The sequence below is a fragment of the Nothobranchius furzeri genome, chromosome 17 (assembly GCF_043380555.1).
Source record: "Nothobranchius furzeri strain GRZ-AD chromosome 17, NfurGRZ-RIMD1, whole genome shotgun sequence".
NCBI classification, from domain to species: domain Eukaryota; kingdom Metazoa; phylum Chordata; class Actinopteri; order Cyprinodontiformes; family Nothobranchiidae; genus Nothobranchius; species Nothobranchius furzeri.
The window spans coordinates 50,877,378-50,904,484 of record NC_091757.1 but is presented as its reverse complement, the minus strand read 5'-3'; the positions used below and the strand labels follow the sequence as shown (position 1 = coordinate 50,904,484).

General features: G+C 43.7%; 2 protein-coding genes across 2 annotated transcripts in view; one reads left to right on the top strand and one right to left on the bottom strand.

Annotated features, from left to right (window-relative positions):
• The window catches only part of dock8 (dedicator of cytokinesis 8), a 147,038-nt gene that overhangs the window by 104,606 nt on the left and 15,325 nt on the right, over positions 1 to 27,107 (bottom strand). The window lies entirely within an intron of this gene.
• Positions 21 to 27,107, top strand: part of pgm5 (phosphoglucomutase 5) — a 33,409-nt gene continuing 6,322 nt past the window's right edge. The window contains exons 1-9 of the mRNA XM_015972839.3: positions 21 to 781; positions 3,430 to 3,592; positions 3,682 to 3,828; positions 5,391 to 5,516; positions 5,611 to 5,801; positions 7,487 to 7,641; positions 14,797 to 14,912; positions 24,522 to 24,657; positions 25,188 to 25,371. Of these exons, the coding sequence (XP_015828325.1) occupies positions 524 to 781; positions 3,430 to 3,592; positions 3,682 to 3,828; positions 5,391 to 5,516; positions 5,611 to 5,801; positions 7,487 to 7,641; positions 14,797 to 14,912; positions 24,522 to 24,657; positions 25,188 to 25,371 (1,476 nt within the window). The 5' untranslated portion in view covers positions 21 to 523. The remainder of the gene's footprint in view (positions 782 to 3,429; positions 3,593 to 3,681; positions 3,829 to 5,390; positions 5,517 to 5,610; positions 5,802 to 7,486; positions 7,642 to 14,796; positions 14,913 to 24,521; positions 24,658 to 25,187; positions 25,372 to 27,107) is intronic.

The following is a 27,107-nucleotide window of genomic DNA, read 5'->3' as shown; positions in this document are numbered from 1 at the left end:
TCAAAACCGCAACTGTTGCTGATCCCTTTAGGATTTCAAACTTTGGCAAACACCTGAAACATTTCACATTAGATGTTAAAGTTTGAAATATAAATGAAATAAAATTGACTATTATTTTCGTTTCCGTTCATGCCTCCTCCAGACAGTCGCGATGAGGTATTTTCTCAGCGGTCCGTGAACAGACGCACCGGTGTCCGGTTGCAGTCCCGGTCCTGAGACAATTCCCCCCTCACATCAGTCAGAAGTCTATTTTTGGTCCCAGGCTCAGCTGATTGAAGCACAAACTGTCCCTCCCTGATTTTTTCTCCCTCTCTATAGTCAGTTGTTCAGTCTTATTAGGAAACGAGGGCGTTTTCTAAAGGCAGAGACGTATTTCACTAACAGTCGGTTCCGAGGGGGATGCTCCTCCAGTGCCTTTATTACTTATCTTTTCGTTGCCTGCTTCTTTTCTTTATTCTTTCCACATCCGCTCCGTTGTTCTAAACAATTTTCATTTCACTGTGATCCTGCTGGCTCCTGGAGGATGGAGACGAGCCCCATCCCGGTGGTGACGGTCCAAACCGCTCCCTTCGAGGACCAAAAGCCCGGTACCAACGGGCTGCGGAGGAAGACGGCCGTGTTCGAGGGGAGGAAGAACTACTTGCATAACTACATCCAGAGCGTCTTGTCCTCTATCGACCTGCGGGACAGACAGGGCTGCACCATGGTGGTGGGCAGCGACGGGCGCTACTTCAGCCGGACTGCCATCGAGGTGATAGTTCAGATGGCAGCTGCCAACGGGGTAAGGAGGTGGAGGACCACCAGAACCTGGCATGCATCAAGACAAAACCGAGCCTAACCCTTTCACTAAAACCCATTTCATCAGGTTTTGCTCCAGAACAAAAGATTCTGTTCACATTAAAAGTGATTAAATACAAACTTTATACAGACTTGCAGAGTTATAACCTTTACACGGCGTTTTGGTTAAAGGTGCAGTATGTAAGAATTTAGTGAAAATTTTACAGTGAAAAAATCCCAAGAGTCTATGTTTCAGTCAATTTGGAGGGAATGTTACTGAAACATTCACAGCTGGCTGCGGGGGATTGTCCGTTGTTCTGATTTCAAAAGAAAGGAAGGAGGGACGTGACTAATGTTCACCATCAGTGAGTGTGGGGTTGTCGTGTCTTCTGTGCGCTAATGCTGCAGCGCTGACAAATGAAATTTGAGGATGGCGGCAAAAACTCCAGAGTTGTTTAAAGTGGTTGCAGTAACCAAATTTTACCACAGGATGTCACATTTACTTCATTTCAACATAATGCACCTTTAAACTACTGTTATTGTGGTTTTAAAAATGCAATTTTCACAAATATAATCATGGTAACCTCGCAACCACAGCACAGACAGACATTTGGGGGCCCCCGTGCCACTGCATTAGATAATCATGTTGCATTTGACCTTAAACACAAATTAAATTTAATCATGCCTATAATTCATGTATGACTGAGGCGACGGTGGCACAGGAGTTAAGTGCTCGCCCCGTAATCGGAAGGTTGCAGGTTCGAGCCCTGCTCAGTCTGTCGCTGTCATGTCCTTGGGCAAGACACTTAACCCACATTGCCTGCTGGTGGTGGTCGGAGGGACTGGTGGCGCCTGTGCTCGGCAGCCTCGCCTCTGTCAGTGCGCCCCAGGGCAGCTGTGGCTACATTGTAGCTCATCCCCACCAGTGTGTGAATGTGTGTGAATGGGTGGATGACTGATTGTGTTGTAAAGCTCCTTGGGGGGTTCCAGGACTCAAGAAGGCGCTGTATCAAATACAGGCCATTTACCATTTACCATATGACTAACTAGAGGTCCTACTAAGGGGTGGCCAGGAAGGGGCATGGCCACCCCTGGAAAATTGTTGCCTGCCCCCAGGAAAGATTCCCACACCTTTAAAAAGAATCATATTTAATATTGAATGTAGACCTAAATGTTAAAGCCAATAAATAAATATTTTTTCATTATGTCCTGTGTCCTTGTCACCCCAGTTCCTTCTGTCTTTCCCCTCTCCCTTTCCTGTTCCCTTAGATTCTTATTATTATCCAGCCCTCACATCAGTTTTCCTCTTGTGTTTTGTTTTGCCTCCCGTTCCCCAGATATTTAGTCTCACCTGCCCATAATGAACACGGTCACACCTGCCCCTTCTCCACTCACCACCTCAGTTATTTAAAACTAAATGTCACTCAGACTCCCACCGCACTCTGTGGCCAGAATACAGCGTTTGCAACTTCAGAGTGCCGGTCCGGTGGCGCTGCAGTATGCTTCCAGCAGGTTTCCTGCATGTTTTAGATCATGAACACAGCGGATTTGTTTAATTTAGTGATGAATCACTCCTGTAGACACTAATGAAGGCTGAGGAGACATTTCAGCTTTCAGATTGAGGTGTTAAAAAAATGAACGCACAGCAAGGATACACATTTTGCTTTCGGTTCTACTAAACAGACACTAGGGGTGCTGAAAACATGCCAAAACTGCCTAGTCTCCCTTTAAAGCAATTAAACAGGCAGCTTCTTGGATTTCCTGCATTTGGGTCCTACCTCAACTAACAGCTTTATGACATTTTTGTTAAGACCGCAGCTACAACAGGCAAATTAAACTGTTTAAAAATTCTAAAACAATAAAATTGAAACAATGACTGAAACTTCACCGGATCTACCACATTACCAAATTGGTGTGCCACCCCAAAATCTTCAGTGACCCCCTCATGCATATTTTCTGGGGGCATAGCTGACTCTGACAGCAAAAAAGCGGTGAGCTCATGCAGGACGACAGTGAAACAGAATAGAGGAAACTCCCAAATTCTCTTCCAAAATACTTTGCTCTGGGATCTTGGATTGTTGCCAAATGGGGAAAACCAAAAAGGAAAGAACTAGAATTTATTTGTTTTTAAAGATTATGCCAGCCCCAGCCAAATGTCTCCTAATGTCAGCCTTATCAGCAGATCCATCCATCCTGCTGTGCTTTCCTGCCTACGTTTCTCCACACGTCACCTCAGAGCCAAGCTCCACACACTGGGGATCCCCTGTCAGAGTGTGTGGCAGAGACCCAACAGCAACGCTTGTACACAATTCACACCCATGCTACACGTTCTGATTGTTACTAGAATACAAAAGTATTTCTAAAATCCATAAAAACACTCACACTTTAGACAGATGGATTCCTGTTGGATGAGGACACTTTGGGTGGGGGGTGGGGTGGGGGGCACCGGTATTAACACTTTACAAGCTCCACATAAATAGAAAGCATAACTCATATATTTAGGGACCCACTTGGAGATGGTCTGCTTTTTAAAGCAGATGGTAAATGAGTCACCTAAACGTGTCTGTAGCGGTGTCGGTTAAACTTTTCGCTTTAACCTTCTCACGGTGACATTAGAGGAAACCGCTGCTCATTATCATCTGTGCTGTACAGATCGGGCGTCTGGTCATCGGTCACAACGGCCTTCTGTCCACCCCCGCCGTGTCCTGCATCATCAGAAAGATAAAGGCGATCGGTGGAATCGTCCTCACGGCGAGTCACAACCCCGGAGGCCCCGGCGGAGACTTTGGAATTAAGTTCAATGTTGCTAATGGAGGTGGGGGCACAACAAAAGCTCCTTTTTCATTTAAAGCATCTAAACAGTCGTTGATTTTTAGTTTTATGTTGCTTTCTGTCGTCTGAAAGGTCCATCTCCGGATACAGCGATGGAGAAGATCTACCAGGTGAGCCGGACACTGGAGGAGTACGCCATCTGCCCCGACCTGCGCATTGACCTCTCTAGGTTGGGAAGACAAGAGTTTGATCTCGAAAACAAGTTCAAACCTTTCAGAGGTACAACTGCCAGAACCTTTTAATGTTAATATAGATAAATAAAAAAGTTACCAGGCACTGACGTACTCGACAGTAAAGCCACTCCGACCCAAAGTCAAATATTTTGGTTCAATTATAAGGAAAAAACATTTTCAGTTTCAAAGTAGGCTTTATAGTAAAAAAAAAAAAGAAGGAAATAGAGCTATTTGCTGCCTAATGTAATCATCACAGTTGTTTACTCTTTATTATTTAAAAACACTTCACAACAGTCATTTAAGAAATAAAGTTGGCGCTTCCCACTTAACTGATGTCACATGAAGTAGTGATGTGTCGGTCGCGAACGAACCGGCTCTAAGAGCCGGCTCTTCGAAGTGAACGACGGGAGCCGGCTCGTCATTGGGACCCGTCCCCTCCCCCCTCCCCTTTTGCTTTGGTGAAAGCCACAGGCGATTGGTCAGCATGTGTAACTGCGTGTCCAGACTGTCCACACACAGAGCAGTAGGGGCGGGGAAGAGGGAGGATCAGACTCAAGACACACAGCAGAGCACATGCGGGCGGAGGGAGACGAGAGGGAATGAGGAGGAGGAAAAAGGAGAGAGAGAGAGAGAGAGAGAGAGAGAGAGAGAGAGAGAGAGAGAGAGAGAGAGAGAGAGAGAGAGAGAGAGAGAGAGAGAGAGAGAGAGAGAGAGAGAGAGAGAGAGAGAGAGAGAGAGAGAGAGAGAGAGAGAGAGAGAGAGAGAGAGAGAGAGAGAGAGAGAGAGAGAGAGAGAGAGAGAGAGAGAGAGAGAGAGAGAGAGAGAGAGAGAGAGAGAGAGAGAGAGAGAGAGTGACGAAGACGGAGAGAAAATGAGCGCCAGCAGTCGGAAAGTGGAGATTTCTTCAAGTGTTCAGTTATTAAATCCATAGAAATGATAAATATTTGATATATTGCATTTTTTTACATTAGTAAATCATTTTACATACAGTTTTGCATTATTTTGGCTATAAATGTACTCTACGCAACAGAAAATCTGAGGAGCCACTTGGGAGCTGAAAGAGCCGGCTCTTTTTGGTGAGCTGAGCCAAAAGAACCGGCTCTCTAAAAAGAGCCGTAATTCCCATCACTAACATGAAGTAAAAAGTAAAAGATGCCTTTTAAGAGAAATGTATAAAACATAGTTCTCTGTCTTTGCTGAACTCTTCACTTGTAGTGAGATTCTCCACCAAAAGCACAGAAACATTTAACGTTTCATTCAAATGTGATTTCTGAAAAAACAAAGCAATCAGACTTTTTAAAAGTATTTAATGAGTGGAGGATCTATAAAAAATACTATTTTATTTCTCTATTATAGTCATGTTGTTACATAATTTTATAATGAAATAAAACAGATTATTGTGTATTTTTGATAATAGCATGTCCAATAAAATAGTTCAGTGTTAAATCTAGTTTCATTATTATTAGAATAGAATAGATTAGAATAGAAAATCTCTTTATTGTCCCTCAGAGGGGGCATTTTGGAGCATTAGTATTTTGCATCTCATGATTTCTATAAATCATATTAAAAATGCAGACATGCACTGAAACAGTTATTTTTCTGCTCCAGTGGAGATCGTTGACTCTGTCGACATCTATCTACAACTGCTGCGAAGCATCTTTGACTTCTCTGCTATTAAAAGCCTCCTGACTGGAGCAGATCAGCTAAAGATACACATAGATGCCATGAATGGAGGTGAGTTCATCGTCCTCTCTGACCTGTTATTGCTAAGAATCAGTGTTATCTATTAAACGCCACGCTTTGCTTTCACTATCCCGGGCGCTCTCAGTGATGGGCCCGTATGTACGCAGAATTCTGTGCGATGAGCTGGGAGCTCCCGCTAACTCTGCTGTCAACTGCGTCCCTCTGGAGGACTTTGGCGGACAACCTCCAGAGCCGAACCCCACCTACGCCACCTCACTGGTGGAGGCCATGAAAGGAGGAGAGTTTGGCTTTGGTGCTGCTTTTGATGCAGACGGGGTAAGGTGGATTCCTGTCAACGACACGCCTTATAGTGGCAAAAACTGCCAATTGGATACATTTTTTATTAGAACAATCCACCTGTGCACTCATCATTTATTATGTAGCAAATAATACTGTAATTAAAAAAAAAGACAAACATATGACTATTTTTTTTTGTGACATCTGTCTCTGAGAATGAACAGTATTTGAGGCTTTTCTTTTACACCTAAAGAGATTTTTCCTGCCACCTGGAAGTGTATTTCTGTGTAAAAAGTTGTAAATCATTTCTGTCATTGTAGATAGTTTTCTGAATGGCCTCAGTGTTGAGAAAAAGCTTATATGTTCTTTGCTGAGCTAACATCTAGCGAGAGTGCAGCCAGGACCAAAGTATTGCTGCCATCTTTAAAGGTCAACTTTACTGATATATTTAATACATTAGCAGTGGCTTTCAGAATGGGGCATTTCGGGACTCTGTCAAGTAGACAAGGTGGAGCTGGCTACGCCCACCTATCTCCTGTTCAGGCTGCTAGAGGCTGAGAAGCTCTGCTGTCTAGGATGGGCTTGACCCCGGCTTTCCACAGGAGCCGTCAGCAGCACGTCATAGCTGCTGATAGGAACCGCTGTGGTCAACAGAACCTTTTCCACTGGAGCCGTCGGCAGCCGTCAGCAGCGCGAGTCGGCCGCGTCTCAGGAGCAGCATGTCGCTGCCTTTACGCGCCGGTTCTATTTTCTACGCGCAACGCCTCTGAAACGGGTCAAGTTCGACATTTTCGGGGAAGGAAAGACAGGAAATCGGACGCGGAAATGGAGAGAAGCTCCAGAGATTTTCAGAATAAAGAACGTACTGCCTTCCGGTTGCTTTACTTTTAAAAAAGGTTACTAACCGTGCGTCCCCGTGAGAAGTTATCACCTAGCTAGCGGTCTCCTTTGTTTTTCAGGTCCGTATTGGCGATTATAAAACAGACAGAACATGAAACACAAACCATGTTGTAATTTTCTCCTGCTTGTTGTTGTGTTTACTGACGAAGTCACTCGTGTGACTTCGTGCTCGGTCGGTGACAGCTGCTCCCCTGCTGCTTCGCGTCTCATGGGAAGGGCCAAGCAGCAGCTTACGCGAGCAAGACGTGCTGCTGCAGTAACGTGCTGCTGACGGCTCCCGTGGAAATCCGGGGTGAAGTAGTACTGCTGCTCCTCCAGCAGCAGCTTTTTTTTTTTGCATGTGGGATGTGGTTCTATTCTTATTTGTGACATTACAAGCGGGGACTTTTAAAAACAGCTTGTTTTAGGCAAATAAAACCAATCACTGACAAAATGGTTTGGTGGACTTTTTCACGTTTGGTGTGTTTGTAGCGGAAGTAAAGACGCACATGGCAGCACAAAAGGATTCAAAAGCTGAGTTTTGGATATGTCCCCGTTAGAGTTGGAAATACAACTGGAACAAATGATGTTGTTTCAATTCTGAATGCATTTCAAGACTCTGAAGTAGCAGCTCAAACTCCAAACGAAGGATGAGTCGGGCAGAAGTTGCTCTTCCTGTTGGACTCATGAGTGTCCTTGAAGGAGGCGTTTTCAGTCCTCCCCAGAGGCATTTACATACGCTGATGGTTTTCAGCATAGCTTGATCAAATAGAAACATTACTTTCAGACTGACAACACACACTCTCTGCATGATGTATTTTGTAATGTGTGTTTTCTTTTTTCAGGACCGCTACTTGATCCTTGGAGAAAATGCTTTTTTTGTGAACCCGTCGGACTCCGTTGCCATTATTGCTGCTAACCTCTCCACCATCCCCTACTTCAGACAGCATGGCGCCCGAGGATTTGGTAGGAGTATGGCCACCAGCACTGCCCTCGACAGGTACAGCACACACAAGGACCCATTTCACACCTCAGACACCTTCCCTGTAACTCCAGTGGAGCTTGATCTTTATGGCTATTGTCCCTTTTGTTAGACAAGAGCCAAGCAGAACGTCGTGGAGAGGGAGGATACAATCCCAGCTAAAGTCATTCCAAAATCATTTGATTTTTAATGCTTTTTCCATGAAAACATCTAGACTTTTTATGCTATAAGCTCATATTTCCCCAGCAATGATAAAGGAAACTGATGGAGATACGTAATCGTAACCCCTACTTATACCTTATTTTGTATTTCACAGCCTTTATATCAGGGACATGTCAAAGATATTGTGGTTTTCTAATGCCCGCTCAAAAACAAATTGGCATCTAAATAGGTCAAATTAAAAAAAAAAAGATCCCAAAGGAGAAATTAAATGCAATATAAAGGTTCTCCCAGTAGTCATCTGGTTCTAGCTGTGGGTCGTAGGGATAGAAGGATTTATATTCCTCATCCACCTCCACTCCCTCTCCCAAGATGGCAAAAAGGGTTTGACTTAATCCTGCACAAAACATTACGAAACATGACATCATCTCATTAGTAATGTAAGATTCCATTTCTGCAGTTTACTTGATTGAAATCGTTTTAAAAAAAGCTAAGCTAAAACAGATTTTTCCTAATTAAGTAAAACATTTCTCTCACTCTGTCCCATTTTTGAATTAATTACATAATTCAAAGTGAATTTTTTCAGGTAAACTGAATGTAACTGAACCTCCAAATCCCTGATGATGTACAGCAACTGCTAACATTTCTGCAGAGCACGCTCACTTTGCTCAGCTCTCGGCTACCTCTTGGACTCCTCGTGTAACACCCGTGTCCGTGTCTGCGTGTCTCTGACAAACTCCAGGAAGTGTTGAAACACTTACTAGTGTGATGTTGGCTGCTGGAATCTGTCCAGGTGTGGACCATTTTAGGAGTGTGAGTCCAAGAGTTTGAACTGGGCACACTGCCCAGCTCTGTGTTTATGGATATTCAAGCACATTGTGTAATAAAAGCTATGATCAATGCAGCGGTGTGTATGCTGCTGTGTGTGTTTGAGGGAATGAGAAGGGAGTTTTGATCAGATCAGAGGATTTTTTTTAATGAAATCAGCTGGATATGAGGCTAGACTTTTTTAACCTGGTAAAGCCATCGCTCACAAGTAGTGACAGTGATGTATCTGTGCATTAGTGTGTGTCTGTGCACATGCTGGGACAGAGCCGATGGAGGGAAATGTTCCCAGAGGAAACAGCTGCCTCGTTTTTTAACAATGCCAAGGATGGAAGGAAGTAGAGGCAGAAAAACTCAAATGATACAATTAGACAAATGAAACATTGCCATGTATATGTTACATACATCACTGATAAACATCATAGATTATATGGAAAATAGCTATATAAATAAATATTTAAATTTAGAAATGTAACTTGGAAATTGAAGCCCTCTTCCTTGAACCGTCACCTTATCGTGGTGGAGGAGTTTGAGTGCCCTAATGATCCTAGGAGCTATGGTGTCTGGGGCACTTTGTGCCTCTGGTAGGGTCTCCCATGACAAATTGGTCTTAGGTGAAGGGTGAGACAAAGAACGGTTCAGAGGATCTTTCATGGATGTAAATTCAAGGAGTCTGAGAACCCGGTCCGGAGGGTTACCGGGATCCCACCCTGGAGCCAGGCCTGGGGTTGGGGCCCGTGAGCGAGCGCCTGGTGGGTGGGCTTTCGCCCATGGGGCCCGGCCGGGCCCAGCCCGAACCGGATACATGGGCTCATCCAACTGTGGATCCACCACCCACAGGAGGAACATGAAGGGTCCGGTGCAGTGTGGATCGGGTGGCAGACCGAGGTGAGAGCCTTGGCGGTCCGATCCCCGGACAAGGAAACTGGTTTTTGGGACATGGAACGTCACCTCGCTGTCAGGGAAGGAGCAGGAGCTTGTGGCAGAGGTTGAGCGATACCGGCTAGATATAGTCGGACTCACCTCGACACATAGCATTGGCTCTGGAACCCAAGTCCTTGAGAGGGGTTGGACACCCTTCTTTGCTGGAGTTGCTCCGGGTGAGAGGCGGAGGGCTGGGGTTGACATTTTGTTAGCCCCAAGACTCTCTGCCTGTGTGTTGGGGTTTACCCCAGTGGACGAGAGGGTAGCTTCCCTGCGCCTTCGGGTCGGGGAACGGGTCCTGACTGTTGTCTGTGCTTATGGGCCAAATATCAGTTCAGAGTACCCACCCTTTTTGGAGTCCCTGGGACAAGTGCTAGATAGTGCTCCATCAGGGGACTCCATTGTCCTACTGGGGGACTTCAGTGCTCATGTGGGCAATGACAGCGTGACCTGGAGGGGTGTGATTGGGAGGAACAGCCCGCCTGATCTGAACTCGAGTGGTGCTTCGTTATTGGACTTCTGTGCAAGCCGCAGTTTGGCCATAACGAACACCATGTTCGAACATAAGGATGCCCATCGGTACACTTGGTACCAGGGCAGCCTAGGTCGCAGGTCGATGATAGACTTTGTAGTCATATCATCTGACCTGCGGCGGTATGTTTTGGACACCCGGGTGAAGGCAGGAGCAAAGCTGTCAACTGATCTTCACCTGGTGGTGAGTTGGATCAGATGGCAGGGGAAGATGCCGCGTAGACCTGGCAGACCCAAAAGCATAGTGAGGGTCTGCTAGGAACGCCTGGCAGAAGAACCTGTCAAGACGGTCTTCAACTCTCACCTCCGGCAGAGCTTTGACCACGTCCCGAGAGCAGTGGGGGGACATTGACTCCGAGTGGGCCTTGTTCCACTCTGCGACTGTTGAGGTGGCTGTTGCTAGCTGTGGTCGCAACGTGGCCGGTGCCATTCGTGGTGGCAACCCCCGTACCCGCTGGTGGACACCAGAGGTTCGGGGAGCCGTCAGGATGAAGAAGGAGGCCTACAGGGCGTGGCTGGTCTGTGGGTCTCCGGAGGCAGCAGACAGATACCGGATAGCCAAGCGGGGTGCAGTAGTGGCAGTTGCCGAGGCAAAATCTCGGGCGTGGGAGGAGTTTGGTGAGGCCATGGAGAAAGACTATCGATCGGCTCCAAAGAGGTTCTGGCAAACTGTCCGGCGCCTCAGGAGATGAAGACAGCAACTCACTCACACTGTTTACAGCGGGGATGGGGAGCTGCTGACGTCAACTGGGGCTATAGTCGGACGGTGGTAGGAATACTTTGAGGAGCTCCTCAATCCCACCTACGTGCATTCTGAGGAGGAACCAGAGCCGGGAGACCTGGGGGTGGACTGTCCAATCTCGGGGACAGAAGTTGCTGAGGTAGTCAAACAACTACACAGCGGCAGAGCCCTGGGGGTGGATGAGATTCGTCCTGGTATCTCAAGGCTATGGATGTTGTAGGGCTGTCGTGGTTGTCCTGTGGAGTGGCAGACCGGGGTGGTGGTCCCCATCTTTAAAGAGGGTGAACTGAGGGTGTGTTCCAACTATAGGGGGATCACACTCCTCAGCCTCCCTGGAAAAATCTACTCCAAGGTACTGGAGAGGAGGGTCCGATCGATAGTTGAATCTCAGATTGAGGAGGAGCAATGTGGTTTTCATCCTGGCCGTGGAACTGTGGACCAGCTCTATACCCTTGCAAGGGTGATTGAGGGGGCATGGGAGTTTGCCCAACCAATCTACATGTGTTTTGTGGATTTGGAGAAGGCTTATGACCGTGTCCCCAGGGGCAGCCTGTGGGGGACGCTCCAGGAGTATGGGGTGGGTGGCTTTCTGTTAAGGGCCATTCAGTCCCTTTACCAGAGGAGCGTGAGTTGGTCCGCATAGCCGGTAGTAACTTGGACCTGTTCCCGGTGAGGGTTGGACTCCGCCAGGGCTGCCCTTTGTCACCGGTTGTGTTCATAACCTTTATGGACAGAATTTCTAGGCGCAGCCGTGGTGTGGAGTGTGTCGAGTTTGGTGGCAGGAGAATCTCGTCTCTGCTATTTGCGGATGATGTGGTCCTCCTAGCTTCATCAAGCTCTGACCTTCAGCTCTTGCTGGGTAAGTTCGCGGCCGAGTGTGAAGCAGCTGGGATGAGGATCAGCACCTCCAAATCAAGTGTACGCCCAGCTTAAGGCGGCGAAGCTGATAAAAGCAAGACCTCATTACGGAGTTTATCTGTGGGGCCTTGGGCGTAACACTTAACCCACCTGTCTGCTGGAGGTGTTCGGAGGTTGTGGCTACAATGTAGTTTATCACCACAAATGAATATGTCTGTGAATGACTGTGATGATTGTGTTGTAAAGTGCCTTGGGGGGTTCCAGGACTATAGAAGGCGTTATATCAAATACAGGCCATTTACCATCTTCACTGAGTGAAGATCCTCTGGATCTTATGTTTGGTAAAATGTCAAACAAAAGCCAGATATATGCATAGTTTCACAAAAGAGCTACAGATTAACCTCCTTTAAATGCTAACAAACAAAAGCTAAACATGCTGCTTTAGCCAAAAGGAGCCTGATTTCTTTCAACTGGTGCACTTCTTAAACACGATTCTCACACTTCTTTATCCTCTACGTTGTAGTGATCTGCTCGAGCACTCTGGCTTATTTTGGCCAGTGGACGTGCCATTTGAAACAACAAACACTCATCAGCGAGCCTGTTTGTTTTCTTTTAAGGAATGCCAGGCTTTCCATTCCTGTGCTTGCATCCTCAGAGGGGGATAAAGCTGGTTTACTCGTATTTGGTCATTTATGTCGTCTACTTGAAAACAACTGCATGGGATGCTTTGGAATTTATTTACATACGTGATAATTATGTGGATTTGTCTACCACCACTTAGAAACCCTGAACCACCCACATTCAGATGTACCACTTTGTGGATTCCCATAAAGTGACTTGTCTACATAGTTGTTCTTTTGGCTCAAACATATGTTGGTTTATTTGGATATTTTCATCAATGTATTTTTGCAATGCTAAGTGTGTTTATGTTTTGTGATCATCATCTGAGTAGGTGGTTGTCTGAGGAGCCATCTGTGAGCAATAAAAAGTATGGTGCATTCATTTTCCTTACAAACCAAACATAACCACCTCTCCATCCTGGAGATTCAGCAGTCTTGTTGCCTGGGGAATTCAGCTGTTCTGTATCTTTTATTGATTTTGATGCAATGAAATGCTCTCTGTTCACTTGACAAGAGGTTGAATAGCTTAACTATGTTTCATTTTTAAAGACCTTCTAGACGTTTTTTTTAGTCACATATTGCAGGTTCTTTCTTTCACTGACACTGCAGTTAGCTTATCTTGTGTCCTCAGTGAATTTAATGAGCTAGTTTGAGCTAAATTAAACATGTTTTAGCAGAGAAAAGACTAAGACTGAGAACACATCCTTGGGGGACTCCTGTGCTCAGTATGATGAAGCAGCATACATTACCACCAACACATGCTAATGCTTTTCTGGCATGAAGTCCAAAATACAGTTTTAGCATGAGGCCTGATAAATCAGAGAGCTATTATGAAATTATTGTGATGAAGGCTGATGAGAAGTCCATTAATGGGATTATGGCAGTGCTGTTCTTAATTTCCTGATGAGATAAGTCAGACTGTAGATAGACTCTGTGTGATCGCATCCTCCTTAGACAGGTTGGTACAATAGGAAAAGAGAAGGGGGTCCAGAGAAGGTGGGAAGCTGGTTGTGATGTGACACACGACTGATATTTCAAAGCACTTTCTCATGACAGAGATTAACTTCAAAATTGGATGGCTTAGCAACCAGCGAAAGGATGAAGGCTGCTGCAAGTAGGGGAAACACTGTGGAGACGAAGTAAACAATGCTAGCTTAGCCACTGGCTAGATGGCTGCTGGAACGTGTTGGGAGAGACACGACAGGCTATGGGAGGAGAAGAGGCTTGAGTAGAAGGAACTTTTTTAGTCTTGACCTCATAAGAAGGACTTTGGAACTGATTCGTTGGGACCGGATCGGGAGCTCTAGTGTGAAGAAAAGATGAATGAGCAACTTGAGGTGACTTAGGGACACCGCTTGGAGGCTGGTGTCCAGCTCATAGCAGGCGGGAGCTCATCATATGCAGCTGCCGAGACTTGGACTTGATGAGCTCCTGGCTTATTTGACGTGTATTTCAAATTCATGGTTTGTTATTCGAACAAATCATGTACAGCAATGGCGTAGCTAGTCTCTTCTTCTTAAGGTTGGATTGGCAGACTTCCTGTTTCCAGGGCGTACTGCTGCCCTCCGCTGTTTCTTTCGGGCTATGGTCACTATGTCCTTAAATAGCTACCATATTTCAAGAATGTGCATGACCATGGACCGTCGACCACAGTTTATGTTTTAAAAATGTAAAATTTCAAACTGAGAGGAATATTTAGAATAGATGTCGGTGAGAAACATTGTTGACAAAGGACACGTTTGTGAATGGTAAACACAGATTTTGATAGTAAACAGTTAAAAATATTACACACTGTGGCTTTAAGGCTGGTTAAATTTGTTTCATCAGGTTACTGAGCACACTACAGTTCCATCTTCTTTTTTCACTCCTTTATTTAGTCCTATTGTGCCTTTATCCAACCCCTAAAGAAGAAATATTGCTGTCTAAGTGCCACAATATGCTCAGCAGCTTGTCAGTTTCCAATTGGTTTCATGCAGGTATGTTTATCTGAAGTTGTTTGCTTTTTTAAGAAGAGAACAGCTGTCAGCTGTTGGAGTAAAATATGCTGCCAGAGCCAACTAAAACACTTGTCGGCCATGAAACAAAAAGTTGTTCAAAATCTCCAAAGAATTTGAGGGAATTTTATAAATTATGTTACAGTATTTCCCTCGTATCCAACAGTTTCTTGTGTTTGCACATTTAAACTGAAACCATTTAACTTTACTCACTAATATTTGACACATTATCCACCTCCTGTGACCCCAATAATCACTCACCCACATGAATGCGCACAAGCGTCCTCTTTTCTTATACGACTGTATTATTCATGTTCAAAGCAAGCATCAACTAAAAGGTTGACTCACTTTGCTCCAGCTACATTTTGCCTTATAAAGTTATTGGATGAACTGCTGGCAGATCATGGCTGTCTTGCAAACATTTGGTTTGCTTTATTTCAAAGGTCAATGGATAAATGAATGTGTTTGTGTGAGCAAAGGTACAAACTTTGTCTCTCCCTTCTCCTCCGTGTGTTTGTAGGGTTGCCAAAGCCATGAAACTGGCTCTCTATGAGACTCCCACAGGTTGGAGGTACTTTGGGAACCTGATGGATTCCGGGCGTTGTTCCCTCTGTGGGGAGGAGAGCTTTGGAACAGGTATGATCAAACAGATCCAATGCATAAAATGCACATAAAAAAGAAACGTATGGTTGCTAAAATATACGTAAACTTTCAAATATTATTCCTGACAGCAGACGTTGTGAAGAGAGGGTCATGGATTAAAATCTCTGGGCTGACTTTGAAAGTGTGTGTGGGTGTGTGACAGAGAAACCCCCTCCTGTACACCAACTGCTGAGGTGCTTACAGAAGAAGCTTTAAAGCACCCCCCCCCCCCCTCTCCCCAGCCAGCTGCTTCTATGTTTCTATGTGTTCACATCATAGAAATTACTTTAAACTAACTAAACTAAGATGTTTCTTTCCAATGTATTTGTCTTATCCTATGGCACCATCTAGTGGCTGATAAGCAAATCACACAAATAGTCAGTCAATCTGTTTTTTAAGACAGCGACTTCACGTTTTTTGTTTATAAATGTGCTTCTATAGCCAACAAACAGAGCTAAAACACGTAGTTTTACTTGTGTTATTCTCATGTCATGGTGTGTTTTCATATATTTATATTTTAAAGACTTAGATGTCCGTGAAAAGTTCATCAACTCTGCATCAGCCGAGGTACGTCTTTAAATTTGAAGCAGGTAAGCGGTAGTCTAACGCTATTGGTTAGTTCTGGTTTGCGGTCAGTTTCCTATTGCAGGAAGCTCTGCGGGGCACGGGGCGTGCGTAGCAAAACGAAACAAAAAAAGACGTATCGCTTACATTATATCACAGTACATGATAAGATAATCACTTTTACGGATTTATGAAAAATCATACATAATTTCTGAAAGGGGAAACTCCAGAAAATTTACTTGAGGCCTTTTTTTTTTTTTTTACAATTACTCCACTACATTTTCTAAAAGGCATTAAAAGTAAACGTACTTATAGATTTACGTTTTGCCTGACTGCCACACCGCCCCCGGTCTGATGGACACACACAGCAGTCCCTAATTTGCCGCCTCACTTCTACACACTAAACACATATTTAATTGTTAGTTGAATACATTAAATTTTTTTTTACCTTAAAATATATTAGAAAAGGCATATGTTAACACTTTTACTACAATGTCTTGGGCACTTGTTCTTAAAGAGCTAGTTCACTGAGAAATTGTTTTTACTTGCTATAAAATGATAGTCACTCTGAGTTTTACATGCAGGCTGAACATGAAAATGGCTTGAACCCCTACTTGTCCTGCATTAGCCACTGATGGAAAATAGACGGGGACATGTTTGGCTCAGAATAGCCAGTCAGACTGAAAATCAGCATTCATGGACTCATCCATCTTGGTTCACGACGGGGAAGGTCGATGTTGATTTAGTGTCCAGCAAGCAGCAGAGCACATCTCGACTGGTAGAAGCTAACGTTAGCATTAGCAACTCCACCACATGGCAGAACTCCTTCAGGCTTGTGTTATTTGTTGAGATAAAACATTAGTGTTGCAAAAAAAAAAACGTTTCAGTGGTAGAGTCATGTTAATGTTAGCCAATCAGAGGCAAGAATCAGAAATGAAAACTCAGAATCCTGCTGTCGTCCGCTCCCTAATCCTCTGGCTAACTTTTACTTCTTGAAACAGGAGCGCGAGAGCTTTTTTCAAGATCGACTCACAAGCTGTTTATTTATACTAGAAACCACTACAAATGTATTGAAAACAAACAACCCTTACCCTTAACCATAAAAATCAGGTCTAAAATACATGGGAGCAGGTCTGACGCCTTTGGCATACAGAAGACAGATGCGCTGTGCCACAGAAGCGCAGCGGTTTTGAGGTCACACAGGAATCGTTACGCCGCTGAGCACTTCTTGGAAAGTCACGCGATAGTCACAACATCACACGAGACTTGAGAACAGGAAGCGGAAAGTGACTCTTTTGTTTATACGTGATCAGACTTGCCGTCGTGTTTTGTGAGACTTTGATTCAGGGGCGGATTTAGGACTGAAAAAGATCCGGGGCTTAACACACACACGCGTGCACACACACACACACATGTGCACACACACACACGTGACATGCACTAGACAACATCATATATATGACTTGTACCACATAATTTTTCATCTGAAGCTACATATTAAGCATTTTCAGGGCAGAGTATTGTTCCTGTTAGTGGTTAGTGTGAGATGATAGTAAATATTCCCTTTCTTTCTCCAACCACTTTACCTGATAGTAAGCTAACTTTAGGCAAACCAGCAGCACAACAAATATTTTCTAATAAGACTCACAAACCTGAGTCAACACCAGTCTCATCAAAGCTGGGGTTCTGTCGTTGTACTTTTTGTCTAAAAAACGTCCTTATGTCCATCTTCACACATGCGTTTCAGGCAGAGAGTGTAGAAGAAGCCGGCTGCTGAAGGGCTTCTTCTTCAGTGGTGGAGGCTCAGGCAGGCTGTATACAAACTACTGCCAGCTGCTCCCTCTCTGTTGGACTTTGGTACTGCATGTTACTTCCGCGATTTAGATCCGGGGCTTTTCATGAAACATCCGGGGCTTCAGCCCAAGTAGCCGGGCCTAACGCCGCCCCTGCTTTGATTAATTAAAAATAGGCAAGTACGCAATTTATTAGAGTATTTTAAGATCAACAGTTCAACAATAGAAAGCTCTTCGTACATGTTTTGGTGGATGGGTTTGTGCCGTAAAGCCATTCCGCGTCGTAATGTCCACAATGTTGCGAACAGCTGCGCCACGGCGCTTGAAATAGAACTATCGCCTATATTTAGCTCCTCGGCGCGAACCGGCGCTTCTGGAACACGGTGTTGTGCTCCTCGTGTAGCCCCTCTCAGTTACTATAATGGCTTCTTTTTAACGTGACGGCACAGGAGTGACGTGGCGCAGCGCATCTGTCTTCTGTGTGCCCCAGGCTTAAGTCTCTGAGCGACGCCATATTAAACGCCGTGTTTACAGCTACAGAAACCCGTGAGGACAAAATGCATTTACTAATTTGTAACACACAAACAGTTACAATTCTTTCGCCATTCATAAACGTTGTTGTTATACACATTTACCTCTTCGCACGTTTCCAGTGATGAAAGGGAGTCTGATGTGCTTGTCATTGTGCTGGAGGTTGCATTCCCAGGGATCTTTGACCCTAACGGCCATCCGTTGAAAACGTCTTACTCGAACACAAAATTACTGCTTGATTGCAACTATTTAGGTATGTACTGCCCCCTATCGCCTGGGAAAATACACTTAGTCACTTTAAGCATTCTTTACCCTTGTATCTGTTCTTTTACTTAAGTAAAGGCCATCAAGTACTTTTGCCAACACCGTCCACAAGTGAATGATCTAACAACCTCCATGAGTAATCCGCTCTGTGCCCCAAATATCACATATTTGCTCCTGGTCCAGTCTATTTACAGGTCTGGAGTTGTGAGTAGTGCATCCTGGCTGCCTTTAGCACCAGTCAGAGCAGCCTAATAGATGATAGGGCTTTGACCCTGACTGCACAAGTAAATAATCCCCATTCTTCTGCTATAAAAGGAGACCGGGGCTCCCTGAATCACTGCAACATGCCTCCGGTGGAAACAAGCATAAAACATGCAAATGCAGACTATGCAAAATGTGGCAGATGATAAAAAAAAAAAATATATATATATACATATATTATCCATGTATTTGCATCTGCTCTCTGCTTATAGTAGTGTCATTACTTGTCTGGCCTGTCCTAGTTGTCAAGTTTTTGAAGAGGGGAAAAATCTCTAAAAGTTATTAGAAAAAAATTCTAGTTGTGTGAAACACGAGCAGAAAAAACTAAATAGAAATGGAGAGTGGTGGGAGAGTCCAGATGAGAGAGATATTGACGAGGACAGCAGAAGGAGACTGAGCAGAGCCTGGAGGACTAGGGAGCTCACTCATTGTCTCTCCTTGTAAGGCAATCATCAGCGCTGCACACCGCTCCTGCCCTTAACCTACTCTAGCACACACACACTGCTTGAAAAGCCTTAATTCAGCCAACTTTTTAGCAAGACTTTGCTGTGCAGATGTGTTAATGTTGCTTCTTACTGCTCAGGTCATTCATTTGAAACCAAATACCTTTCTAAAATCATTGTGACATTTCCCACGAGGTCTTGTTGATATTTTTTTAATGTTAAAACTGATTTTAAGACAGAGTTGGGCTAAAAGGAGAAGCTGTGCTGTCATGATGGCTAACTTTCATGAAAGCAGCTGATGAAGCAGATCCTGGATCTGTTTTGTTAGGTGGACCTCTTTGACTCTTCTCAGAGACAAACGGGTGGACCGACAGAGAGGGAGGGATTAAAGAGCGACAACTGTGAGTTTCCTAACAACTGTGCTCTGACAAAGCCGGACGTGGGGCTCAGCAGGACTTCATTTCAGAATTTGGTGATAAAAGCATGTAAATAATTAATACAACAGGATACCTTTCAGTATATATTTGTTGAATTTAATACACAAGGAAACAACTTACAGCGGTACTACTAGCAGTTTGACTCTATTTCTTCTTTAAACTTTGGCGTGGAAACATTGCTGACACATTCTTAACCTTACGGATACCTTCACTGTGCAGCTGTCTTTGTGAACAGACTTATAGCTCCCATGTGGGATTTTTTTTTTTCCTTTCTGTTTTGTTGACCTAGCATACGGAGCGCAGCACGTATAAAGTGTTTTTTCAATGTAAATAGTTAAATTAGACAAAAAAATTCACCTTCTTAACTCATTAAATCTATTGTAATACTTGGAAAATTTGACCAAAACTACCATTTGAATTTATTGAGTCTCATTCATAGACTGTACAAATAAGTAAGTAAGTAAGTAAGTAAGTAAGTAAGTAAAAGTTTATTTATAGAGCGCCTTTCACAGATATAAATCACAAAGCGCTGTACAACATAAGTAAGATCAGGGCAAATACCTCTAACCAATAAAAACATCAGAAAAACAATAGCAGTGATAAAATAGTACATAAAATCATGAGTAAAAACCAAGTGAAGGTGTGAACCCGAACAAAGCCATCTTTTAGAACATTTAGGGAGGGAACGCCTGGATGAAAAGGTGAGTTTTTAGATGATTTTTAAAGACCTCTACAGTGTTAGAGAGACTGAGATTTGAAGGCAGACTGTTTCAAAGTCTGGGGGCAATAGTCTGAAAGGCCCTGTCCCCTTTGGTTTTCAGTCTGGTTCGAGGAACGGCCAGGAGGTTTTCAGATGGTTCTGTGAGGTGGTGTGTGGGGATAAAAGCTCAGATAGGTAGCTTGGAGCCTGGTTATTAAGAGCTCTATAGATCAGGACTAAAACTTTAAACTGTATTCTATATTCTACCGGGAGCCAGTGGAGGGACTGTAAAACTGGAGTGATGTGAGCTCGTCTGCTGGATTTGGTTAGGAGTCTGGCTGCTGCATTTTGGATGGCTTGAAGGCGTGAGAGGGAGGTTTTGCTGAGACCAGTAAAAAGAGCGTTACAGTAGTCTAAGCGTGATGACCAGGGCTGGACTGGGACAAAAATTCAGCCCGGGCATTTTGATTGGAGACCGGCCCATCACCTGGTTTTTTTGGAAAAGACATTAAGCCTTACGCTGTTTCTGACACACACCTACGTACACTTTCTTATTGGTAGTATTTATGTATCAATCTAATAAACGTAAACCTACACCATCCTTCCTATCCTGGTATTCTAAAAAAGTAGGGTTGGGGGCAAATGATTATTTTTAAAATGATTATTCTGACGATTATTTTATCGAATAGTCAACTATTCTAATGACTATTTAGATGATTAATTTAGCGATTATTTTTCTATTGCACAATTAATAAAAACCAAAAAATCTCAAATAAATTCCTCCAAAAAATTGATAAGTTGTTACTGTAAGAGAATAAACACTACAGGCCTTCCATTTTGTATAACACTGCTTTTATTGTGTTGCGGTTGTTTATATTCTGGTGACGTGTAGATCATGCAGGCTGCTGCCTGAGAGGTGGTTGGAGACGGAGTGTCTCCATGCTGCTTTGTTTTGGTCACTTATGTACGTGAGGCAAGTGGTGTTACGACCCTTGCTGGGGAGTCACGTGTAAAGGGTTAAATTTACCTAAATATTACCTTATTTATTATCTCTTGATGTTATTCGTCCCTATTTCTGTGGTTAATTGACAATAGTTTCCTGAAATGTTTCTCCTATTTTAACTGTAAATCCTTCTAGCTGTTATATTTATAACAAGAAACAGATATTCGGACGGAATATTTTCATGTTTATTCGAATATGATTGTGGAACACACCCAGCATCATAATAAATGAAGTCATATTTATGCCAATTTAAGCCTTTATGGGTGACCAGGACTGTGATCAATTTTTGGCAAGGGAAATTATCATTTGTTGCCATTTTTGAGGTGTTTATGAATGTGGAAGACACCCAGCATCCTGTGATGGCACTAATAACATCAAGAGATAATAAATGTAACCCTTTACAGGTGACCAGGACACTGTAATCAATTTTTGGCAAGGGAAATTATCTTTTTTTTTTGTGCCATTTTTGGGGTGTTTTTGATGACACAGTAGGCAGTATGAGTACAGTAACATCAACAGATAATACATAAAACCCTTATTTGGTCAATTTTAGCCCCCATGAAAATCTGAGCGATTCAATCACTTTTTGGCAAGTAAAATGCCATTTTAGTTATCTACAATTAAATCATCAATAAAGAATTTAAAGATATTTTGAGGCATTTCTTATAGGTAAACGGGAGGGTGTAGTCTATTTGGCAAGTGACAATCTTAATTTTATGTGCTGAAGTGCTTTTATCTTGTTACTTTTAAATAGAGCAACGTAATGTTTAGCAACTTACACAGTGTCATTGTAAAGCCAAAGCTTGATCAGTTTAAATACTTTTTTTCCAAGTAAAAATGTGCCCCAAACTAGTTAACCGTGGCTCCATGTCAAGTGGACTAAAGAAAGGAAGGGGAAAAAAATTAAATCGCTGGAGAATTGTTTATTTCCATTTATACAACATTTGACTTTACATTCAATACAGGGCGCCATTTTACATTGTTTATTTATTTTTTTAGTATCAAGGCTGTAACATAAAGAAAGCCAGTTCTTACCACAAACCATCTTTCAATCGCAAATGTTGCAAAAAGGATTAATATATCCTCATTGTGAACGTTTAAGATAAATAGCAACACTTAAAACAACTTCCGAACTGGAAAAACTTATGTGGCAAGGTGAAGAAACAATGCCCGAGCGGGATTCGATCCCCAGACCTTTGGGGTGAGAGTCATACGCTCTAACCACTCAGCCAAAGGGACATCCCCTTGGCCAAGTAGCCAGGGCGCAAGATCAATCGGGACATTGTGACAGGATGCTCACACTGTCACATCTTCCTCCCTCTTTCCACAAGCACGTCCTCGAGCGCCCGCGCAGGGTGCCACCAACACTGCCACACTAATATCCGCGATAAACATCTGTTTAAGTACCGGAAGAGGTTATCTTTGCTTTCTAAATGTCCATATTGCTAGATATGCCGAGTTTTAGGGCGAAATCCTGGGGAATTTTGTCTAGAAATGCAATTACCTCACCGTGCGCGATCCCGCGGTGGCTAATCATTTTTTGGCAGCGAGTCGATTAATGGCACAACACCGGCTCGGGTTTCTCCTCCTCCTCCCTCTTTTCTTCTCCAACCTGTCGCTGGGCTGAGGCTCCATCACTTCCTAAATTGATTTTACTTGAACCTTCACTACCAAACAACTGTGAGATTTTAACACATGTGCCAGCATCAGCCTGAAGGGCCAGTCTCTTTTTTAGTCGAATTTTCTCCGCTCCTCCTTTCCGTTTTTTGTTCTCCATTTTGTTAAGCTCGTCTGTCTGTTTACTGAGATTCACAAACAACTGGCGGGTGCATCAGACCTCTGGCTATTGGTCCAGCCCAGAGTGTATTATTACCAATTGGCCAATCCACCAACTTTTACGAGGCGTCGCGTGGGGCGGCGCGGACAAGTTGTCCGCAACAACTAGAGGCCAGAAAAAAAAAAAAAAAAAAACAGACACCGGCCCATAAAAGATGAAAGGGTCGGCCCAGCGGGCAATTGCCCGCTATGCCCTATGGTCAGTCCAGCAGTGGTGATGACACAAAGGCATGGATGATTTTTTCCAGATCTGCAGTAGAAACCAGTTTACGGACTTTTGAAATGTTTCTCAGTTGAAAGAAACAAGAGCGGGAGATGGTTTTGACGTGTGAGTCTAAACTTAAAGCTGGATCAAAAATAACTCCTAGGTTTCTAATGTTGGCCTTGGCTGATGGGCAAAAAGAGGCAATTTCTTGCTCGATTTTTGGCTGAAGTTCCGGGGGTGCAGCGATCAGGGTCTCTGTCTTGTTAGCATTGAGGACAAGAAAGTTGCTGGACAGCCAGTTACTGATCTGGGTCAGGCAGAGTACAAGGGTGGCCAGCCTGTCCAACTGGTGTGGCATAAAGGACATGTAGAGCTGAATATCATCAGCGTAGATGTGGTAGGAGATGTCTGGGAAAGACTGAATGATGCCAGCTAGGGGAAGAATATAGAATGCGAATAGTAGAGGCCCTAGAACTGAACCTTGTGGGACCCCGCATGTTAGAGAGGCAGTATCTGAAGAGAAGAGAAAAATAGAGAAAGAAGAATAGAGAAGAATAGAGAAAAAAGAAGAGAAAAATAAGATGAACAGAGTCTGTATAACGTCACCCACAGGTTTCTGAAAAGCTGAATTGAAGCTCATTGGCCGCGTCACTCCCAGAAAACAAAAATGGAGCTGAGAGTGAGATTATGAGGGTGAGGGCAGATGAATGACACCCATCAAACTCTGCGCTAACTGCGCTAACCTGAAGCCAGCCAAAGCTAACAGAAGTTGGTGGGCACTTTCAGCCAGAAAACTGCAGTTGAGCGACTCTTCTACCCCAAACCTTTTAGGCTGTAACACTTTTCTTGAGAGGCCGAGGCTGAGGCCTTCCCTGGAGCAAGCAGGACCCTAGCCGCTAGTGCTAACAGCTCATCTGCTACCTGTCAAACAAAAGGAAACACCCATAATTATTCATCATTTCAAGCTTTAATTGCATTAAAAATCCACCCCTTCAAAGTTGGGTCACTTTACCAATTAAAGCTAAAATGTTTAAATTTTTTTGCACCAGGCTATAAACATGTTCATTTCTGCTGTGAAATTGCAATGTTTAACATGGGAGTCAATGGGAACTTGCTCCTTTCTGGAGCCAGTCCCTAGTGGTAGAGGGGGGAGCTGCAAATTTAGTCACTTCTGCGTTGTTTTCACTTTTGGCAGATAGAGTTTCCCCCTTGGTCTCATCACTCTTTTTTAATTAAGAAACAGATTTTATAAATTGTTGCAGATTAGCAAGAGTAAATAATTTCATCTGCTCATAAATCTGTGAATAGTATTCTCTAGTTCACTTCAATGTGAACAGATTTAGGCTGCAGGCAGTGGCAGGCTTCTGTGTCTTTGAAGCTGTGCTGTTGAGCTTTGGCTTTGTCCTAGAGAAAATATTCTCTTTGCAATGTTTTATCTGTGATCTCCTGAGCCAAAGAGGCTAAACTGGTGGTGAAGTGTTAGTGTTGCATCGAGTCCCCCCCAAATTATGATTTTTAATGCTTGTTTTGAACTTTTCCCTAGAATAATTTCTGTTTCTCTTTCAGGTTCAGACCACATTCGGGAGAAAGATGGCTTATGGTCGGTGTTGGTGTGGTTGTCTATCATAGGAGCCAGGAAACAAGGAGTGGAGCAGATCGTCAGAGAGCACTGGGCCAGATTTGGACGCAACTACTTCTGCCGGTAACTAACCAAGAGTAATTGTAATTGTAATCACAATTTACATTTTGACTTTAAATGCTGCATGATGAAGATCTTCACCTTTGTCCATTCAGTTCCCAGTCATCGTCACTTGTCGTTATGTCAACCTGCTGTTCCCTGTGACGATTATGGTCCGAGTTCCCACTGACAGTAACTGCAGCTTTTTACAGTCCCACTGAGAGCTTTTATGAACTTATGCACATTTCCCATAAGACACTGAAAAATAACTCATACAGGATCATTCAGGGACAAGGCCAACTTGAAATCTGTAAGACATAACTCAGAGAAACATGAGTGGATTAGCTACTTTCTGCTAGTCCAGCTTTAGGTTGAATTAATAAAAAGTTCTTCCATGAAAATCCTCCACTTCTGCACCTCTGTGTGTGTGTGTGTGTGTGTGTGTGTGTCTGTCTGTGTGTGTGTGTGTGTGTGTGTGTGTGTGTGTGTGTGTGTGTGTGTGTGTGTGTGTGTGTGTGTGTGTGTGTGTGTGTGTGTGTGTGTGTGTGTGTAAGATTTGACTACGAAGGCCTGGACCCACGTGCGGCCTTTTACCTGATGAGGGACCTGGAGGCGGTGATCTCAGACAAAGCTTTCACCAGTCAGAAGTTTGCTGTGGGCGATCGTGTGTTCAGCGTGGAGAAAGCTGAGAACTTTGAGTACATCGACCCGGTGGATGGAACAGTGGCTCGGAACCAGGTCAGAAGGAGGCAGTTGTGAAACTAATCATTTATTTTCCCCAAATAACCAGTTTCAGCTTCTACGAGCTGTGTTACACCGATTGAACGAGAAACGTAGGATGATAAATTTGTGTTTTATTTTTAAAGTTAATATCACTTTTGAGCTACAGTTGCTTATCTTCAGATTTTCCTTTGCATAAATAAACCTTTTGCAGATTTATCAGCTTATGTTTTTATTGTAAAATAGTAATAATAATAATAATAATACATCAAACTTATATAGCGCTTTTTAGGACACTCAAAGACGCTTCCATGAACTCTCACATTCACACACTGATGGTAAGCTACTTTGTTGCCACGGCCGCCCTGGGGCGGTCTGACAGAGGCGAGGCTGCCATTTGGTGCCGTCGACCCCTCTGACCACCACCAACACAGGCAAGTTAGGTGAAGTGTCTTGCCCAAGGACACAACAGCAGAATACCCCTGGCGGGAGCTGGAATCGAGCCCATGACCATGAGGCAACCCGCTCTACTTCCTGAGCTACTGCTGCCCAAAGTAAACAGCAGTGCAGAAATAGATCATGTGAAGGAAGAGGTGTTTTCTTAATACTGCATGTTTAACTCAATCAGCAGGCTCTCATTCTCAGGGGGAACAATATTAGTTTTTTTTTTCAACTCTGGTGCCCTTGGATTAGAGGTGTCCAATGTGTGGCCCATGAGCAATTTGAGCCCATGAGCAATTTGAGGTTGGAGGGATTTTATACAACCCTTGTATTCAATTTAAGAAAAGCAGATTTTTGACCTGCCAGAATAAGGTATTTATGTAGAAAGGCTTATTTTTAATCTTTAAATGAAAACTTAATAAGTCCTTATAAAAAAACAAATGATCTTTAAATGAAAACTTAATAAGTCCTTATAAAAAAACAAATGAAGTAACGGGGACTTTTTTGAAAACTCACATTTTGCATCCTTTTGTGCTGCCATATGGGTCTCCAAACGTCCATTTTCTGTCAGCATTTGGTTTTAGGCACCATATGCTTAAACTAAACCATTTAAAAACGTTCCCGTTTGTGATGTCACAAACAGGCAAATTAGAACAGAACCACCTCATGTGCAAGAGAGAGCTGCTGCAGCTGGAGGAGCAGCGGTTCTCTCTAAAGTCATCCAGGATATAAGAGCTTCTTAGCTAATAGCAGCCTGAGTGGGGGTGAGTAGGTGTGTACAGCAACGGCTTGCTTTCTTAAGGCAAATTTATACTTCCCTGTCTGTGTTGGTGTGTAGACACACAATGCCATTATCTGTCGTTGCGATGGCTCTCCAACAGACACGCAAAGATGGACAGAGTCGAGCCCGATTTTCTAAAAAATTGTCGAAGGCTGGCCTGGACGCTGATTCCTTTAAGTACGTCAACAGCACTGCCATTAACCCCTCAAAAAAATAAAAAGAGAGCCAAAGATGTCAAGTGGCAGATCCGGACAAATACCTAGTGGAAACTTCTGAAAATATAAATGTTTATTTGCCCGTGACTGGAATATAAAGAAATGCAGCGTTTTATTCGTGGAGCGAAATTATGAGAAAAGTGGGTTTAGAGGGGGCAAGTGCATGAAGCGGTAGAAGAGAAGGAGGGACAAATGTTTCTGTGTTTAAAAAGCCTGAAATACAAAAAAACACTATATGAACACAATTTTGGACCGGACACATGACTATAATGGTGGCAGGATACCCCTGAAAAACGCTACGCCCTTTGCTTTGCAAC